This window comes from Phascolarctos cinereus, unplaced genomic scaffold, assembly GCF_003287225.1.
Source record: "Phascolarctos cinereus isolate Bilbo 61053 unplaced genomic scaffold, phaCin_HiC Scaffold_726;HRSCAF=1367, whole genome shotgun sequence".
NCBI lineage: Eukaryota > Metazoa > Chordata > Mammalia > Diprotodontia > Phascolarctidae > Phascolarctos > Phascolarctos cinereus.
The window spans coordinates 385,291,341-385,310,547 of NW_027556098.1; the positions used below are offsets into that span (position 1 = coordinate 385,291,341).

The following is a 19,207-nucleotide window of genomic DNA, read 5'->3' on the forward strand; positions in this document are numbered from 1 at the left end:
GGTTGCCTCTGTCCTTGGAAAAGGGTGACTTGGTAAGAAGTACTAAAAAGAGGAGGCTGGCTCCATCAGGGAGGGGCCAGCAGGAGCAGGGTGTTCCTCTCCTCAGGGTGGGTTGGAGAACAGGCATATTGTGCCTCTGTCCTCAGGGGAGGAAAAGAAAGCTGAGGAGGAGAAAAAGGCCGCTGCCACCACCCTCAGCGAGCTGGACCGAGTGGAGTATGACCCTCTAGCGAGACCCAGTGAGGAAACCAATGGCGAGCCAGAGCCCCAAGCTGAGAGCAGAGGGGATGGACTCGGTGAGTAGTGTGAAGGCCAGGCCGTGTGGAGCCCTTGGACCCGACCAGGGGTCTCTTCAGTGAAGACAGTGTGCGCACTGCCATTTCTTGAGCTCTGGACAGCCCATTTTCCAGGGCAAGAACTTTTCCCTGAATTAGGAAATCTCTGAGATGGACAAACACCCCAGCTCATGGCCCCTCCTCTTAGAGCTGGGCAGGTTTCAGGGGTGAAGTTATTAAGTATGAATCTCTGTGCCCCCGCCATGCTTGCTCATTCACTCGCGTTCCCTGGGCTCAGGTGCAGAGGGGAAGAGGGACGCCAAATCTGAGGAGCCGCTGCCTACCGAAACCAGCCCCAGCTCTGTGGGTCCAGCCCTTGAGGTACTCCTGTCACAGAGAACACAGCAAGGTAGAGATTAGCCTTTTCCTTCACACCGTGGTCGACTCCCTGGTGCCATCTGTTCCTCCCAGGATCTCCCACTGCATCCCTGCAGGCTCGGGTCCCATCTCCTCCTTGAAAATGCAGACATTTGTTAAAGACCTCCTGTGGGCAAGGCACTGAGCTCAGCCCTGTGGAGAAGATGCCTGGGCACTGGCCCTCTTCTCAAGCAGCTTAGCCACTTGAGAGAAGGGTGAGGATGGGCTCACTACAGGTTACTTGAGGGTGAGATAGAAGTGCAGAGGAGAGGCCCAAGCAAGGGCCGAGTGAGACTGGAGGAGGGAGTTGCTGTCATTGTCAGTGAAGGCTTTATGGAGGGAATGATGTCCAAGTTGGACTTTGAAGGCAAAAGATAGAGATGGGGCATGGGGGTGAAGCAGTCTCTGTGAGCAAAGGCCGGAGACAGGAAGGGGGAAACACTGGGTCACTCCAATGTGTAGGACCCCTGGATAGGTCCTGGGCAAGCTCCCAGCTCCTAGTACTTTACTTTGCCCATAATGGATGCTACATTTTTATTGAACTGAATTATTGAACCCTGCTCTTGAAGAACTTACTCCCTAGTCCCTTCTTCCTCTGTACAGGCCTTCTCAGAATGCCATGTTTCTGCCTCTCACCCTCCTCCCTCCAATGCCAATTCTAGTCCTTTCTTGGAGGACTACATGTCTCTGGCTTTCTCTTTCTTACTCTCTCTGTCTCCTTCTTCCTCTCTCTCCCTCTCTCTCTCTCCCTCTCCCTCTCCTTCCCTTGCTTTCTCTCTCTCTCTCTCACAGTCTCTGTCTCACTCTCTTTCACAGACACACATACAAATATACTATTTCACTTGGTTACTATGAAGCAAAACAGGGACCACTGTCTCCATTTTATTTTTTATTTAGCATAAACTTAGTGACCATTGTCAAAGACAACCTTTCAAATACATGAACACTAGTTTTGTATATGAAACTAAACTTTTTTGGTAAAAGGTTAAAAATATTCAAGTTCCCTTTGATACAGTAGCAGTGTAATTGTGCTCTTTGTTCCAGGTCTCATCTTAACCTTTTTTCCTTCTCTCCATTTCCCATCATTCTCACTTTTCAGAGGGGGAAATAGAGACGCAGAGGAGTGAAGTGACTCACCCAAGTGGCCCAGCAGGTCAGTGGCCAGGGCAGGATCAGGCCTCTGATTTCGTCCAATGTACCTCCCGTGCTTTGTTGTCCCATGCAGAGCTCCTTCTCGTCCCCTGCCCCTGCCCCTGCCCCTGCCCCAGCCACACCCCCTCCCTTCCAGATTCCTAAAGGCACTGGCGATCTGAAGCATGTCATTTAGCACTTCCACTTATGTTCTGACTCCCTAAAGAGAACATAAGCTATCTGTTGGGACCTTAAACATGACTGGCACAGTACTGGACACATGGTAGGTGCGTGACAAATCTTTGTTTACTGAACCTTCACCAGGAACTTCTGCCCTCCTCTTTTAGAAGCCCCTAGCTGCCAATCCCGGGAGCAAATGGCATTTCTGGATGAGACTGCCCCAGGGAAGCTCCAGGCTCCAGGCTCACTCATTCCCCCAGTCTCAGGTCCCCAGTTAGCTGCCTCCCTTTCAGAGTAATGCTCCAGGCCAAGGCTAGGGTGCTGCAGCCTTTCAGGGTCCCCTCAGTGCGGATCTCTGGGCAGACAATCCCACTGCGCCCCACAGAGTTTCTTCAAAGCTTGTTTCCTTGCAGAAATCGAGGCTGAGCCAGTGAGGGAGGATGAGGAACAGAAGGACAAGAGCCCAGAAGGAGCAGCCTTAGGGGAAGTCAGCCCAGCTGAGGAGAACAGGCCTCAGCTGGAGAACGGAGAAGCCGCCGAGGAGAACGAGGAGTCTGGAGGCACCGACTCTGGGCAGGAGAACGTGGGGGAGGCCCGGGTCTTACGCTCAGGCACCTATAGCGACCGCACCGAGTCCAAGGCTTACGGTTCTGTCATCCACAAGTGTGAGGTAGCGCTTTTCCTTGCAGCCTCTCAATCCACCTCGTCCCCCCGGGGCCGCCTCTCGTCCCCTCACCCCGAGCTCCGCCGTTCTCCGCAGGATTGTGGGAAGGAGTTCACTCACACAGGCAACTTCAAGCGGCACATCCGCATCCACACTGGAGAGAAGCCCTTCTCGTGCCGGGAGTGTAACAAGGCCTTTTCTGACCCCGCGGCCTGCAAGGCCCATGAGAAAACGCACAGGTACGGGCACCCCCAGGGGCCCCGGGGGAGCCAGGAAGGGACCCTCTGATGAGGGACGCCCTCCTCCCTCAGCCCTGCCCCCCTGCCCCCATTGTCACCGGCCTTCCAGCAGCCCCTGCTCACCTCGAACCTCCCCCTCCCCCCCGCAGCCCCCTGAAGCCATACGGCTGCGAGGAGTGCGGCAAGAGCTACCGGCTCATCAGCCTGCTGAACCTGCACAAGAAGCGGCACACGGGGGAGGCCCGCTACCGCTGCGATGACTGCGGCAAGCTCTTCACCACCTCGGGCAACCTGAAGCGCCACCAGCTGGTGCACAGCGGCGAGAAGCCCTACCAGTGTGACTACTGCGGGCGCTCCTTCTCCGACCCCACCTCCAAGATGCGCCACCTGGAGACCCACGACACTGACAAGGAGCACAAGTGCCCCCACTGCGACAAGAAGTTCAACCAGGTGAGGCTGTTCTCCTTTGCAGTCCCGTGTGTGTCTTCTGAGAGGGCACGCGTAGGCTTCACCAGAACAACAGGGGGGCCCGGGACTCTGCTCTAAAGAGACCCCAGGCCCCAGGCCCTGCCCTCGGGGGATCCAGCCCCATTCTCACTGGTGCGGGTCATGTGTGTGCACACAGTGAGAACATGGAATACAAGGGAAAGGAGGCACAGAACTGCCCGAGGGGCTGAAGGCGTTCAACTGAGGTCTGGTCACCTGAGGCCAGGGCAGGGTCGGCAGCCTCCCCAGCCCCTTCTCCAGGCCTAGCCCTGAGCCCATGAACTTGATGGAGCACCAGAAGATTCCATCTCTAGGGGAGCAGCCTCTGTGGACAGCATGGCTGGGCGGGCTGTTGGCTTCGAGAGAGGCCCGCCGCAGCTCTCTTCAGAGTGCCTCCTCTGAGGGGCTTCCCCCACCCTCTCCCAAGTACAGGTGGGCAACCTGAAAGCGCATCTAAAGATACATATTGCGGATGGACCCCTGAAGTGCAGGGAGTGTGGCAAGCAATTCACCACCTCAGGTAGAGACCCCTGCCCCTCCCCGCTTCTGAGTCTTGTCCAAGCCCCACACAGGCAGTTCCACAGAGCCCCGTCCCCATCTGGGTCCTCCTGGCTGCCTCCTTCCAGCCCCCTGACTCTCCCAGCCTCACCCTCTGCGCTGCCCCCCTTCCCCCCAACTTCTTCCAGGAAACCTGAAGCGGCACCTTCGAATCCACAGTGGGGAGAAGCCTTATGTCTGCGTCCACTGTCAGAGGCAGTTTGCAGACCCCGGTGCCCTGCAGAGGCACGTTCGCATCCACACGGGTGAGCCAGGTGCCCTGGGCCGAGGATGGGAGGGGGCAGCCCAGGCTGGGGTCGGGGAGACTCACGCTCACCCTATCTCCCCTCCCACATCCTTGCCCTGCTGCAGGAGAGAAGCCGTGTCAGTGCCTCATCTGTGGAAAGGCTTTCACCCAGGCCAGCTCCCTCATTGCCCACGTGCGCCAGCACACCGGCGAGAAGCCCTACGTCTGTGAGCGCTGCGGCAAAAGGTCACTGCTCGCAGCTCCCTGTCCCCCTCAGGCCTAGGCCCTCGGCCATCAGGCTCCCGGGCACCACCGCTGTGTGAGGCCCAGGTCATGCTGCCTTCCCCTTCCTGGCATCCACATGTCCAGCTTGGGCCTGTTCTTCCATTCCATAAGGCTCTTTGCCCTGAATCAGAGGAGTCAGAGGATCTGGATTCAGGTCCTGCCTCTGCTGTGTTTGCTGCCCACCCCATTCTCTCTGGGTCTGTTTTTCCCTGTTGAATACTGGCCAGTTCTTGCTCCCATCTCATTGTCGTTGTCTGTTGTCACCCCCACCCCCCCGCAGGTTTGTCCAGTCTAGCCAGCTGGCCAACCACATCCGCCACCATGACAACATCCGCCCGCACAAGTGCAGCGTGTGCAGCAAGGCCTTTGTCAACGTGGGGGATCTGTCCAAGCACATCATCATCCACACCGGTGAGTCGTGGGGGGCGCCCTTGGGGAGGAGAACACTGTCTGAACCCCAGGCTCTCAGTGCGGAGACCTGGACTAGCTGGAGCGCTCATTCTCCCACCCTCGTGAGGGCCCGGACAGAGCTGGCCTGGAGGGGCCATGGGCCTCTGGAGGGAGCCCAGGGCTTGGAGCTGGGACAGCTTTAGACCCAGCTGGGCTTCTGACTCCCTGCACCTGTATGGGCCTCATTTTCCTTCTTTATCAAGTGAGTTGGACCCAACCACCTCGAAGCACCTTCTAGCTTTCAGCTTTAGGATCTTGACCCCCCCCCCATCTGAGTCATGCCCTCTCCCTACACGTGATGGTGTCAGCCGTGGGGCGCATTCCTGAAAGGGGCGTCCTCGGGGCTCCTCTAGCGTGGGGCGAGCGCAGGCCTGTTAGCTAGCTCAGTGCCAGGCTGGGAGGATGTAGGGGACCTTGCTCCTCTTCCCTAGCTGCTTCCTCCTAAGAAGTGTGGGCCCTGGCACAAGATCCCAGGCTTATTCTGCCAAATGGTGCTCCCTTTGAGATTGGCACTGCGTTCATGGGGTGGGAAGTCACCTGGCGGGAAACAAAGAATTTCCTCCCCATCCCCAGCTTCCTTGTGGCAGGACCCAGAAGTGCTGACCAGAGAGGTCCATGCACTGATGGTTTTTCCTGCCTTGAGGAGGCTCCAGGAGGAAGCAGCGGTACACTTGCGGGAGCCTCTGAGTCGCTCAGATACGGCAGCAGCCCCAGGACAGGGGGTGATGCCCTTCCTAGACCCTCCCCAGGGCCCCTCAGATGAACTTGTGTGTCTGGAGAGTGCGCTGGGGACGTGACCACTCTGTCTTCCCTCTCCTTACCCAGGGGAAAAACCCTTCCTCTGTGACAAGTGTGGACGTGGCTTCAACCGCGTGGACAACCTTCGCTCCCACGTGAAGACGGTGCACCAGGGCAAGGCAGGCATCAAGATCGTAGAGCCGGACGAGGGGGATGAGGTCAACATTGTGACCGTCGCCTCAGACGACATGGTCACCCTGGCCACCGAGGCACTGGCTGCCACGGCCGTCACCCAGCTTACAGGTGGGGGGAGAGGGGAGGGGAGCACCGGGGGCGGGTCTCGGGACGGAGGCGGCCTGTGTGGGGGGTGGGGATGGCCTCCCTCAGCGCCCCCCCTGTCCTCCCCCCCCCCACAGTGGTGCCTGTCGGGGCCGCAGTGACGGCGGATGAGACGGAAGCCCTCAAAGCTGAGATCACCAAAGCTGTGAAGCAGGTGCAGGAAGCAGGTGAGGAAGATGTGGTTACCAGTGACTAGAAAGCATAAGCCCAGAGGGAAGGAAGGAGGGGAGTGCGTGCTTCTGGGGGAGTGTTCCAGAAACGGTCCTGGGGGGCCTGGGGCTAGCTGTGCTCAGCAGGGGGTCAGCGAGCAGGAAGGGACCTGGGAGAGTCTGTGGCCACAGAGCTGGAAGAAGCCTCAGCCGGCATCTAGTCCAGCTTGTACCCAAACAGAAATGTCTTGTGCACTATCCCCACAAGTGGTCATCCCGACTCTGTCTGAACCTGCTGCCTGCCGAGGTCGCCACCTTCACCGGTGGATAAATCTTATTGTCAGTTCTTTGTATGTGTATAGACTCATAGAGTCATAGAGTGCTGTAGCTGGAAAAGGGCGTTAGAGGTCATCTGGTCCATCCTCCTCATTTTACAGATGAGGAAACTGAGGCCCAGAGAAGTCAAGGGACTTGCCCAAGGTCACACAGCTAGTCATTGGCAGAGCTGAGACTCACACTCGGGTCTCCTTACTCCACACCACCCTGCCTCCCAACCCCCTCGTTTTACAGATGAAGAGACTGAGGCCAGAGAAGTTGTGACCAGCTCAAGGTCACACAGGTAGTACACTTTATCCGTGGCTTCGGCGAAGGCATAGAGGGCGTGTTTATCCTGTGCTTAGGGACAGAAAGCTAGGACACTGGCAATAGCGTTGAGATGCCACAGGACCGTGGTCTTGGAGCTCAGCCGGTGAGCCGGCCCGAGTCAGAGGAGATTTGATAGCAGTAAAGATCCAAGTTCTGCTGCTGGGACCCTTGGAGGAGGCGGCAGGCATGGCCTGTGTGGAAAAGGCCTGGGGATGTTCATGCCCATGAGGCTCACAATCGCTGTGCTGGCTGCTGGGAAGCCAAAGAAGCCAGCTGTGTTTAGGATCTTGTAAGAGAAATATGGCAAGTGGTGGTGCCCCTGCCCTAGATCCACCCCCAGAGTATGGTGCTCTGCTCTGGGGCCTCTTGTGTGTGCTAGCACATCCAGAGAAAGGACCGGACCAGGGACAGGAATGGGGGCTATGCCACATGATCATCAATGGAAAGAAATAGGGGGAAAAGAAGATACAGTTTCCACCTCCAGCTGTATGAAGGGTTTCCAGGAAACCGTGATGAGCTATGTTCTCCTTGGCCTCTAGAGGACTTAGAATGGGTACAGACCTCAGAGAAGCAGCTTTCAGCTCGGTGGAAGGGAAAACTGTCCCAAAATGGAATGAGCTGCCTTGGAAGGTAGTGAGCCTCCCTGACCCTGGCAGTCTTCACGCAGAAGTCGGATGACCACTTAGTGGGGATGTTGCAGAAGGTGTCCCTTCATGGGTACAGCTTGGAGTAGGAGCCATCTGGGGTTCCTTCCAGCCCAAATATTCTGTCCAGTGAGGCAGGGCTCCTCACACCTTCCAGGACCAGAACTTTCCAGCCAGGCCTTTGAGCCAATCCCTTCCCCTTGGGCTGGAAGGTGGTGCCTGCAGCTCCACGGTAGGGCTCTAATCCTAGTGTGGCTTTTCTTCTGGTTCTCTGACAGACCCAAACACCCAGATCCTCTATGCCTGTGATTCATGTGGTGAGAAGTTCCTGGATGCCAACAGCCTAGCTCAGCATGTCCGGATCCACACAGCCCAGGCCCTGGTCATGTTTCAGGCAGATACGGACTTCTACCAGCAGTACGGCCCAGGCAGCACGTGGCCGGCAGAGCAGGTGTTGCAGGCCGGGGAACTGCTTTTCCGCCCCCGGGAAGGGACTGAGGGCCAGACTGTGCTGGCAGAGCCCCCTCCACCCACTGTGGCCGAATGAATGAAGGGAGTGGAGGTGTGGGTGGGCAAGGGCCACGGCAGACACCCGCCTCTCCTGACTTTTTATTTAAAATGGACAGAGCACCCTGGATCCCTAGAGAGAATAAATTGGATTATTTTCTAAAGCTCTGGGAGTTGCTGTGGGACTGGGCAGGGATGGGAGGGGTGTTGAGGGAAATGTCCAGTGCCATTGCCAAGAGCCAACAAGAACTGGCAAGGGAGGGTCACGTGTGGGCAGAAAGGGCGAGGGCTCTGGGCCAGGCCCTGCTAGGCTAGGGATCACACCTCCAGCCTTCCCAGCCTTGGGAGGAGGCCCTACGGCCACTGGGCTGTTGGAGGGTGGGATGTGCGAGCTGGGCTGAGGGAGGCTTCTCCCTCTGGGATGAAATGGTCAACAGTTACCCAGCCTCTGGTGTCCCCAGGACTTGACAGGATGGAAACTTGGGACCAGGTGATCCTGGAGATGTCTCCTCCCTGCCCTCCCCTTAGACTCCTCATTGTCATTTGTATTCAGGCTGCCTAGGGCCCTGCCCCCACCACCCCCTGCAGTGTGAAAAGTCAGAGGAAGAAGAGAGGCTTTCTCCAAGCCGGAGTCTCACCTCTCTACTGAATTGTGGGACCTGAACAAGGGGCCTGGACCCCAACTCTTCCTCTAAGCTTGGGGCTGTCCTGGTGCACGACCCCTCAGAGGCCATCTGGCCTCACCCGGGCCCGAATCCCTTCTCCAGCACACCCACGTAGTCATCTGGCCTCTGCTTGAAGACCCTCAGTGAAGGGCAAACCACTAGAAAATAGCATCGTTAGCACTTACAGAGCACGCACTGTTTGCGAAGCACTTTGTGTTCTCTCATCTGACCTGCACAACAACTCTGAGAAGGAGATGCTGCTATTACCATTTTGTACCGAGGAAACAGGCCGAGAGTGGCTGAGTGATGTCTAGGGTCATACAAGCTAGAAGTATCTGAGGCAAGATCGGAACCTGGGTCTTTCTGACCAGAGGTCCCCACTATCCACTCTCCCATTTGCTGCCTGCTCTATCCCAGCCCAGTTCATCCCACTTTGGGACCGTGCTCATTGTTAGGAACCTCTTTTTCCTTTAGAGCCCAGATCTGCCTATTCCTTCCAACCCACTGCTCCTCTGCCTTCCAAGGCCAAGGAGCACAAGCCTGATCCCTTGTCCACCTGATGACCCTCTAAATACACAAAGACGCCTTCAGTTGACACAGCCATCCAAAATTAGCAAGTGAGGGACGTGCGGGCTCTGGACATGCCCCTCTGGCCTTTACGCCCTTGTGAGGAACCACCCATGGCTCCATCACCTTGGTCACTCACCTTGGGTTGCACTCCAGCTCACCCACAAACTCCAGATGTCGGTCTGGCCGGGCAGAGTGCCCAGCGAGGTTCCCACACCCTCTCTGGCCTTGGGTGCTGCCTCTCTTAATGAAGCCTGAGTTGACATGTACTTTTACGGTGGTCATGGCACGTTCAGTGACTTTCATTGAGCTTTCAATATATTGGACCCAGTGTTTTCCCACTCATTTCCTTCCCCCGAGATGAACTGTTTTCTGGCCATACCTTCCCCTTCTAATATGTGGCCATGTTCATGGCCTGTCAAAGATCTTTCTGCTCACTGTCAGTGTCTTCAATGTTCCGACTGTGTCATGTACAAATTTTGACGAGCACTGTAGCTATGCTTTTAATCCAAGCCATTGAGAATGAATATTAAATAGTACACAGCTGAGCAGCAATCTCTGGCGCACCCCAGTAGAGTCCGTCACGTGGACATGGAACTCTCCACTACTTTGGGGCTCTGTCTTAACAACAACTGTTTATTGGCTACCATGAGAAAAGCATCAGAGACCATTCAATGCTTTGCTAAGATCTAGCTAACTTACAGCTACATTTCCCTCATCAAGAACAGAAGTGAGGCTGGTTTTGCTTGGCCTTCACTAAGTCTTCTCCACCCTTTAACGTCTCTGCATCCTTCTGCTTTTCTTCCATGGCGTGACCCTGGAGGCTCTTCCTTCCATCCTTCTCACCCCACACTCCAGGTCAATGTTCCCCTTACACGGTAATACCCAGAACTAAGCAAAAACTTGCAGATGATCATTTGTTCTTCTGCAAGGTTACCAACCGCACATCGCCAGGACTGGAAGTCAAGTTCACTGGTTTGTAGTTTACAGACTTCCTTCTCTCTCTCTGCCATCCTCATCAATGCTGGCGACTTAGCAACCGCTCATACTCTTGTGTGAGAGCTGCTTGGTACATGTGATGTCAGCAGGATTAATACTATTGAATTCCACACAGCCTAGCCATGATTTTATTAGTCCAGGGCAAGGGTGGTGGCCTTCTAGGTCCTCAAAAGGTGCAGCTTTTTTTTTTTTAAAGGTGCAGCTTTTTGAGTGAATCCAAGTTTTACAAAATAAATCCTTTTATAAAGGGGATTTGATCTGTGGAGTTTGGATTCAGTCAAAGGGCAGCACTTAAGGACCTAGAGGGCCACTTGTGGCCTCGAGACCGCAGGTTACCCACCCCCATCCAGGGCTTGGCCTTCAGTTCACATCTCAATTTCCCCCTTTAAGAAGGATAAAGAAAAGGCAGAACTTTGCAAATGCAGTTCATTAGGACAGGGTATATAAACCACCCCCCTGCTTTAGCTCCCAACAGTCATGGGATGTGGAGCTGGAAATCATCTAGCTCGTCTCCCTCAGATCTTTTCCACTGTACTTAAACCACTGTCAGCTCTTTAGCTTCCTCATCAGTAAAATGGGGGTAAACAGCCTGTTTGTGGCCTGGCATCTAACACTGTAGGCATGAGGCTGGGACATTGTTTTCATCTTTGGCAAGACCTTCTTCTTGTCTCCCAAGTTCCAGGTTTGGTTAAGTTTTCTCCAGTCAATCGTCTCTCCTCTGGTGGTGGCTGCCACACCCACAGACACAGCAGATAGCCTTCTTAAACCCTCTTGCTTCCCTTTTCTTGATCTAAGATGGAACCAGCTGCTCAACTGGACAACATCCCTTTCGGCTGGAGTAGTCAAAGACAGCTTCACAGACAGGCGTGGAAAGCACGAACCTTAGTTCATGTCTTGGTTTGTGTTTACCACCCCCTTCCTGGCACAGTCTTGCACCAGAACAGTCCAGGAGGCTGCCCTGTAGGGTCCATCCCTCATGCTCAGGAAACGTACAAGCCCGGAACATTCCCAAGGGAACATCCAATAAAGACATAACTGGTCCTAGATCTGGGTAGCAGTAATGGTTTGGATAGGGCTCATCTCCCAAGGCATCTTAAGAGCATTTGGGGTCCTCCCTCATGAATTGATCCCCAGTTTCAGGGGCTAGAGAGATGAAAACGAGGAAACAAAGCTTGCTTAAAATTTGCAAATTCCTTTCAGTGGCTGTTTATTCTCTGTATCAAAAGTATAAGTGCTTTCAACGTTACTCAAGAACCAGTCAAGACTTCTGTTGAGTTTTACAAATAATTTACACCACAAAGCAAACATGGTCCAAGTCCAACTTGATCTGTGATAAAAACTTCTTCTCTTGTACAAGATAAAATAACTCACAAGAAAGGGGATTGAGCACCAAGCACCAAATGGCCAGAAGAGGGCAGGGGTCATGAAACTCAAATTTCTCCTGTGTACAGCTGCTGGATGGGGCTGCAGGAGAAACCTGCAAATTCCATCGTCTACCCTCCCCAGTCCCCCAAGATCGACAATCACATTCAAGCTCAACGTGTTTTGTATTTTTTAATAAAGTCTGTAATCCAATGGACACACAAAACAAAACTGCGCTGAGAAAAAACAGTTCCATAAATTAAGAAGTGTTAGAGGAGGGGATCGGGCATAAAAAGTCTCTTTGTACAAGTGTATAACACTCCCACATCGCGGGGCAGGGGGGAAGGGGCCCACAAAGGTTTGGGAGAATGGATGGGAGGGGCGAGCCGTGTTTAAATGAAGCGCACTTACAAATGAGTGACGATACAAAGTCTGAGTATGAAAATAAGATTTTCTCTGAAAACACATTTTTGGCACAGATTAAAAAAAAATGTATGTCAGGGGATTTGATTTTTTTAAAGTCAGTATTATATATATTTATATATATTATATATATATATATATTTATATATACACACACCCACTGAGTTCTGCATATCCCACCAGGAAGGAAAACCAAGTTTCCCCATTGCTGTTTCTTCCCCAATGTAAACTGTACATCCCAGATGAATTAAAGATGGTGGCAGCGGAAGAGTTGATTAAGAAGGATGATGGGGGTCCAGAAGAGAAGGGGAACCAGGGTTAGGGGAAAGGGGGCAAAAACAATCCAATGAAATGTTCTTTGACCCCTAGATTTCTGCAGACCTTCCCAAGTCCTGCATTTTGAGTCCGCGATGCATGTTAATGTACATCAAGACATCCAGAAGTCACAGCATGTCTTCAACTGTGCAAAAGTCCAAGTCACTAATTTAGTGCAAAGGCAGTTCAGGTTTTTTTTTCTTTTTCTGTTTGTTTAAAAAACTTTTTTTCTTTAACCCGCCCCTGGCCCAGGCCCAGGCCTCAATCTGCCTGCTGAGCGCATCGTTGTCTGTAAGCTAAAGCATCATGTAAACATACAAGGTAGCAGCACCACACCCAGCAACACAGTCCGATCGAGGCCAAGCAGGGCAGGCGGCTGGGCATCTGGCAGCAACGTCTTCACAATCCGCTTCCACAGCATCCTCTTCTTCCTTCTGTCTCACTTGGTGTGGCGATGGTGGTGGTTGGTTTTTTGTTGTTTTTGCTGTTGTTTGCTGCAGGGCCTTGGAAAGAATAAACCAACTTGGACAGCAGCCTGCCAGTGGCTCACACAGAGGCAATGATGATCATGAGGTGGGGGGAGATGTTGGAGATGCTGGCGAGGAGGTCGGGGGCCAAGCGGGAAAGGTGTCTCTCTGAAAACTCACAGGGAGGGAAGATCTGTAGGACATAAGCAGGCTGGAGGAGAAAAAGAGAGGAGGAGAATGAATATTCAGGTAAGACCTCTCTCTGGATGATACCTCACAACCACAACTAAGTGACATTTTTCATCACATCTCCAGACTCAATCCACTGACAGGCTCAAAAAACTCCTTTCCAAGGACGGTTGACATTGACCTGTGTGGCCATGATGCTGCTGCTGACCCAAGCACTTCTGGGTAGGGATCCTCTCTCCGTAAGCACTGGGGAGTCCCACCACTGCATTCAAGGCTACTGCCCCCAGTGAGATTCAACCAGGCCCCCCAATACAAAGAGCTGGGGCAAGGGATAGTCTCTCCAGGACCCCTCACTCTGCATTCCTCCCCACAAACCCCAGGTCACCTGAAAGGCCACTTTTCCCTCAGGGACCATGCTCCTTCACTCCTTTCTCCAGCTTCCCATGGCCTTCCTCATCTGAGCTCCATGTGTCTTAAGCTCTACTTCCCTTCACTGACTGCAAAGTTCTCTGGTGCAAGAATTGTGTCCTCCTGTCCCACTGCTCCCTCCCAATGACTATTCTAGTATAAACCTGACCAGAGCTTAACTCTTCAGTTAACAACAGATTCCTGAAGAAGGTAGACACCTTAGGATGTGAAATAATTCCCAAAAAGCTCTCAGGGCTTCCTCAAATTGAGGTGCCAATGACCAAAGTCTGTGCCTGCACTTTCTCATTCTCGCCATCATAAGATCTGTGGAGGTTTTTAAATTGCTCAAGCTACCTGGAGGAGGATGCACTCACCTGATTTGAGCCCAGGTTGGCGACGTTGATGATGCCCGCGGCCTGTTTGGTCTGCAGGTAGGTAATGAATGCAGCCTTGAGGGACTCAGTCTGATTCACAACATCCTCCTGGTCTCGGCCACAGGGCAAGGCCAGTAACAGACAGTAATCTGTCTCCACCTAGGGTAAGAGATTCTGGTCAGTTAGTCAGCCACCAGCACCGCATAGCCAAGGCTCCTCGCCAAAATGAGGACCCATCTATGAACCCAAAGAGGTGGACAGCTAGTCCTCAGGCACCCACCCAGTCCTGGTCCTATGTCCCAGCCTTCTCTCCTCACAGAAACTACAAGCATCTCTTAAGGCAGGACTAGCCAATGAAGATTCTTGGTGCCTCCTGCACCTAAAAAGCGACCAACACAAGCCATTCCCATGGCCCTCTAACAATCCAGGGAGCAAAGCCGTGCTCACCGTCATCCTCCGAGCAACCCCTTCCAGCTGGGAGGCCTCCAGGCGCATCCTCTGGGCGATCCTCAGGGGGGGGCCCACCTCCGAGGTGGGGAGAGACCGATGGGCCAGGACGTTGTTGCCAGAGACAAAGTGGAGCTGCACGGCTGCAGTGTCGTTCTTTAGAGCCAAGAGGCCCTGCCACACAATCGGGTACTTCTACAGGGGCAAAGGAAAGGGGAGTGAGCACTACACAAAGGGGAAGGGGGAACCAAGGGCAGGCCCAGCACAGCCAAGAGAAACTGGCCCAAGAGTCTCCTTTCTTCCCCCTCCCTCACCTTCAGAAGCTGGACCATATCAACAGGTCTCTGGGAAACAGGCTGAGGAGATAACTCTTGCTTGATAACCGGCTGAGCTTCGGAGCGTGGCAATCCCGATGGAGCCCCAGGGCCAGAGGTTGTGGGAATCAAGAGGGGCTGCTTTGGCCCTGCCTGGGGGGTGTGAGGGGATGGCAGATCTGTCTTGATGGAGATGGCCACAGGCGATGGATAGGAGGTCTGAGTGGCCTCTGCCTGCGCCCGCTGAATATGCACATGGGAGTCCAGCTGGCTTGAGTGTCTGTTTCCAGCCAAGTGCTGAGTCTGCTCAGGGGCTCCTGTCTGAGTGGCCTTAACGTCCTGGGACACCTGAGGAGTTTTGCTTCGCGCAGGCTGGCTAGGATGAGTGTGTTCCCCTTCAGCTGGGACCTAGGAATGAAAAAACAGGACGGGAAGAGGGGAACAAGCATCAGAATCCATTTCATTCACCAAAAATCTCCCTCCACCAACTTCCCAAACGATCCCATGGGGAAATTGAGGAAGGACCAGACAAGCTCTGGTGGTTTCTTCTCTTCATACTCCAACCTACTCAAGAGGGACCTAAACCACGTTCTTTGAAGATGTCAGGCTGTAGGGGATCCAGAGATAACCTAAGTACATCTCTTGGCCTCAAGGAAGGAGTACTGGAACTATCCTCAAGAGAACCATCTTTGTTCTATAAAGCCTTTGATAATGACATCAAATAGGTCTCATGGCCTAGCTGGGAACCTTCAGAGCCCTGCCACATCAATACTCTAAAGACCTGTGACTTCATCGGTGGGCGCGCTCTCTCCACCAATGCAGATCATGACCCCTTCACACCTTAGCCGATGGTCTTCACGAGTTATTATGGCCATTTAAAAAAAAAAAAAGATCACCTGGTGATCAACCTTCTGGTGATGAGCCTCTGCACTAGGCTGTTCCTTGAACAAGAGGCACACAGTCCATCGCCAGGCTCAGACTTGAGGCCTTTCCTGTGTGTTGGGACTTCCCAGGGCTTGCATTCCACTGGCACAGCCTTTGGAGAGCCCAGGATCAACTCCAAGCCAGAATGAGGCATCAGAGGAAGGCTTTAGGAGTCAATCCCTCTCTCAAAACCCTTCACAAATTCCAAATGCTTCTGAGAAAAGGCTGTCCACTTCCCTTACATCCCAGCCACCATCCTCCCCTATGCCAGGCAGGGCTGAGACTTCTCAACTTTTACGCTTCATTCTTCAGGCCCACCTGAGTCCATGTGGTTGCTAACATGGCATTGAGAGAGCCCTTCACGCTCTCCAGCAGCTGTTTGTGCACCCAACACCCCAAGGAGAAAGAAGAGCACTGCTTTCTCACCTGAGATGGGGTCATGCTCCGGGAAGGCAGTCCAATCTGGGAAGCACCAGGAAACTGAGGGTGCCCAAGCTGAGCCGCTGTATGATAGCTCCGGAGATCACCATATCTGTACTCATGGTACACATCCCCAGTGGGGCGGATAATCTGAACACCGTGGGGCACGCCCGCAGGTGGGGTCAGAGGGAGCCCTGGAAGCTGGCCACCACTGGGGGGAACGCTAAGGAGACGGGACTCGCTGTGGGGGGAGGGGGCCTGTGACCTCTGGTGCTTTAGGGGTCGGGGTCTCCTTCCCTGGCTGAGGGGTCTTGCTGGCTGGTGGTGTTTTCGCTGACCCTTCCGGGGTCCGGGATTGCCTCGTGTCTAGGTGGTGCTCGCTGACGGCGGCCACATGCAGATGCCTCATGTGCCTCACCTCCCGGGGCACGTTGTAGGGGTGCATCCGGTATTCGGGCTGCAGGACTAGCACTTCAGGCTGCACAGGAGCTGACCCTCTGCACACAGGATGGTGGTAGTGCATCTCATCTTCAGGAGGATGCTGAGAGGACAGTGGGGGCAGGACCAGAGGGGCCGGCTGGGGAGTACCAGATCGCTGAGGTCGGATATCTATCTGGGGCTGCAGTGTGGCCCTCGGAGAGTGCAGTCCCTCAGGCCGGATGCCATATGGGATGCTGGGTAGAGGGGGGGTGTTCATTCGCACTTCACCTTGGGATAGATGGCTGAGGGACACAGTTTGGGTGATACTATGAGGGGGCATGATGACAGACTGCTCTGGGTGCATACTAGATATGTACTGAGGCACAGGAATTCCTGGTGCCAACATGACTGATGCATTATTGGATAAAACTGGAGAAGAGGTGCTGCTGGGATGACAAGCCCTTGGGAACGGAGATGGGGAATGCCCACTTGTACGGGGAGAATGTGGCTCTTGCTTTAAGACTCCCAAATGAGAGATGGCTCGATCTGTTGGGGTACTGGGTCCAGAGCCAACATGGTTTGCTTCTGAATGCAACTTGCCAGAGAGGGAAGGTGGGTGATGTGGGCTGAGCCCAGGGCTCAGATTGGATGGCTGGAGGGCCTTGGTCTCCACTTTGAGTGAGACTGGGTCAGGAGGCTTTTTGTTGGTGGAAGCTACACTTGGGGAGAGTACCAACTGGCTGTGAACCAACACCGGTGGAGTGTTTGCTGCCTGTGAAAGGACTTTCCCTGGGCCAGCCTGGTGGACAGGTGTGGACACAGACAAATGACTTGGCTCTAATTTCTCCAAGGACGGGCGCTCTTGCTTAATGGATGCTATCACGGGAGATGTGGAATATGGTTGGGATCCTAGGACCAGGGAAGAATGAGTAGGGACACTCCCATAGCCTGTGGGAGTCTGAGAACCCAATTTTGGAGTTGGCTGGGATGACATAACGGATTCTTGCTTGACCTGTGGCTTAGACATTGACTGCTGGAACTCAATGTCCATAGCACTTGCTGGGGGAATCTGGCTAATCTTAGCGCTGATTCGCTGGGGGCCTTCAGTCTTCTGTCCAGAATAACTCAGGAGCACCACACCTTCTGATGTATTCACTCTAAGCCCTGGACTGGAGCCTGTTTCTACGGGCCGATCTTCAATCACAGACATGGATCCTGGGTGGAACCGACTGTTCTCATTAGTGCTTGGCCACGGCTTGTATTTAGAAGAAAGTGCATTCCCAAGGCATGTCTGAACTGACTGAGTTTGCTTCATGGCAGCTGCCCGTGGAGACTCTTCCGAATCGTTACTTGTAGGCATCCGGCTGATGACAGAAGTGGCTTTGGGAGCAATGACTGTAGTGACCTTCTCTTTCTCAGTAAACCCTGGGGCCTCTGCTGCAGGCAGATCAGAGGTATTTGGGATTGGAACAGTGGGTTTCTCTTCTGAAACTGGTTTTATGGACTCTACTGGGGGGTGAGGTCCCTCTTCTAGGCGAGGGGCACTGACGGGCTCAGCAATGGCTGCTGTGACATGAGTGGAAGTGACACTTGTGGCTGAAACATATTTGGGCTCCATGAGGATCTTCCTCAAAGTGCTGGAGTTGGTATCGATATCAGAGGCCTTTGTGTCTGGGGGAAGGGCTGGAGGTGGGGTAGACCGTGCCCGGGCCTCTTCGTGCCTCGTAATCCAGTCTGTCACCTTAGTGGTGCTTGAATGATGTGGGACCATCCCAGATGGGATGGGGGTGGGGAGCTTGGCTGAAGCTGCAGAAGGAATCGTGGGAGTGGGTGTGCCTGGAACACTGGGTGGGGTAATTGGTGCATTCTCACTAGCTGAACGTACCTTGAAACTAGCTTGACTCCCATCCTCCCCTGGCACTGCCTGGGGGGGCAGGTCCAGTGGAGCTGGAGCATTAGCAGGCGCATCTTCTTCAGCCGCAAGTTCGATGGAAATCATCTCAGTGGCCGGATTCTTGCTTGAGTCAGCGGGGTTTGGCTCAGAGGAGATGGGATGGGAATTTTTATTTTGCTTGTCTTCTTTTGGTGTTTCTGGGGGCTTTAACTTCAGTTCATTGGTGACAGGACACTTGTTCTGGGCTTGCTCAGATTCAAGAGCATTCGCCTCCACAGCATCCCCTTTCTTACTGGTACTTCTCTTCCGGCGAGACCGAGCAGCCTTTTGGCGCACTCTATCCTTCCGGGAAACCTCTGCATCCTGTACCACCACCTCCGGCTCTTGGGCAGAGCTGGGAGATGCACTCACATTCCCTTCAGGCTCCTTGGGGTCTGCCAGGAGTGCTGACGGGCCAGGGCCACTTGCAGGTGGCACCGAGGGCTCCACAACAGCATCTGTTTCCAAGATACCAGACACAGCCTGATCAGTTTCAGGCTCCATCTCTGCCTGAGGAGATGGCAGCACAAGGGGCTCTGTTGCTATTTCAGCTTCAGATTCCGCAGAGTAAGTTGGGGGAGCTGGGAAGCTTTCTGGCTCCCCGGAAATGTCATTGATAATGGACCCAATGGCGGCTGCAAGTTCTGTCTCACTGGCCTGGTGAGCAGGCTTGTCTCCCTCCTCCTCAGGATGGACTTCTGTCACCTCGGCTGCTGGCTCTTTGTAGGCAGCGAGGGAGGTCTCTGTCAGCTTTGCAATATTTTCAACAGCCTGCTCCAGCTCAATCTGCTTGGCTAACTGGGCTGCCTCTGAGGACTGCTTCGGCTCACGTACAACTTCATTTTCTGACTCATTAACAAGATCTTCTGGCTCATTCTTAAACTGGGGTGATAGATTGTCTTCCTTTGGAGGGTTTTTAATCTTTGAGGGTGGGACAGCCACTGGTTCTCCTTCCTCTTCGGCGGGTCGCAAAGCTCCTTTTACTTCATCAACATTGAGACGAATTTCTACATTCTTCAGACACAGAGATGCTTTGTCCACGAAGAC

At 53.9% G+C, this 19,207-nt stretch overlaps 2 protein-coding genes across 7 annotated transcripts in view; one reads left to right on the forward strand and one right to left on the reverse strand.

Moving 5' to 3' along the window:
* The window catches only part of ZBTB17 (zinc finger and BTB domain containing 17), a 49,395-nt gene extending 41,298 nt beyond the window's left edge, over positions 1–8,097 (forward strand). For 5 of the 6 annotated variants that reach the window (XM_078145664.1, XM_020973144.2, XM_078145666.1 and 2 more), the window contains 13 exons: positions 147–296; positions 574–684; positions 1,792–1,845; positions 2,417–2,673; positions 2,764–2,906; positions 3,056–3,356; positions 3,825–3,912; positions 4,079–4,195; positions 4,302–4,422; positions 4,742–4,872; positions 5,737–5,952; positions 6,066–6,155; positions 7,705–8,097. In XM_078145664.1, coding sequence (XP_078001790.1) covers positions 147–296; positions 574–684; positions 1,792–1,845; positions 2,417–2,673; positions 2,764–2,906; positions 3,056–3,356; positions 3,825–3,912; positions 4,079–4,195; positions 4,302–4,422; positions 4,742–4,872; positions 5,737–5,952; positions 6,066–6,155; positions 7,705–7,973 — 2,048 coding nt within the window. In that variant the 3' untranslated portion in view covers positions 7,974–8,097. Of the gene's footprint in view, positions 1–146; positions 297–573; positions 685–1,791; positions 1,846–2,416; positions 2,674–2,763; positions 2,907–3,055; positions 3,357–3,824; positions 3,913–4,078; positions 4,196–4,301; positions 4,423–4,741; positions 4,873–5,736; positions 5,953–6,065; positions 6,156–6,574; positions 6,757–7,704 lie in introns of all 6 variants that reach the window. The other variant, XR_013482541.1, reaches the window with a different exon arrangement.
* Positions 8,098–11,704: 3,607 nt separating this feature from the next.
* SPEN (spen family transcriptional repressor) overlaps positions 11,705–19,207 on the reverse strand; it is a 76,953-nt gene continuing 69,450 nt past the window's right edge. The window contains 6 exon segments of the mRNA XM_020973180.2: positions 11,705–12,942; positions 13,703–13,861; positions 14,150–14,344; positions 14,464–14,871; positions 15,814–16,069; positions 16,071–19,206. Of these exon segments, the coding sequence (XP_020828839.1) occupies positions 12,811–12,942; positions 13,703–13,861; positions 14,150–14,344; positions 14,464–14,871; positions 15,814–16,069; positions 16,071–19,206 (4,286 nt within the window). The 3' untranslated portion in view covers positions 11,705–12,810.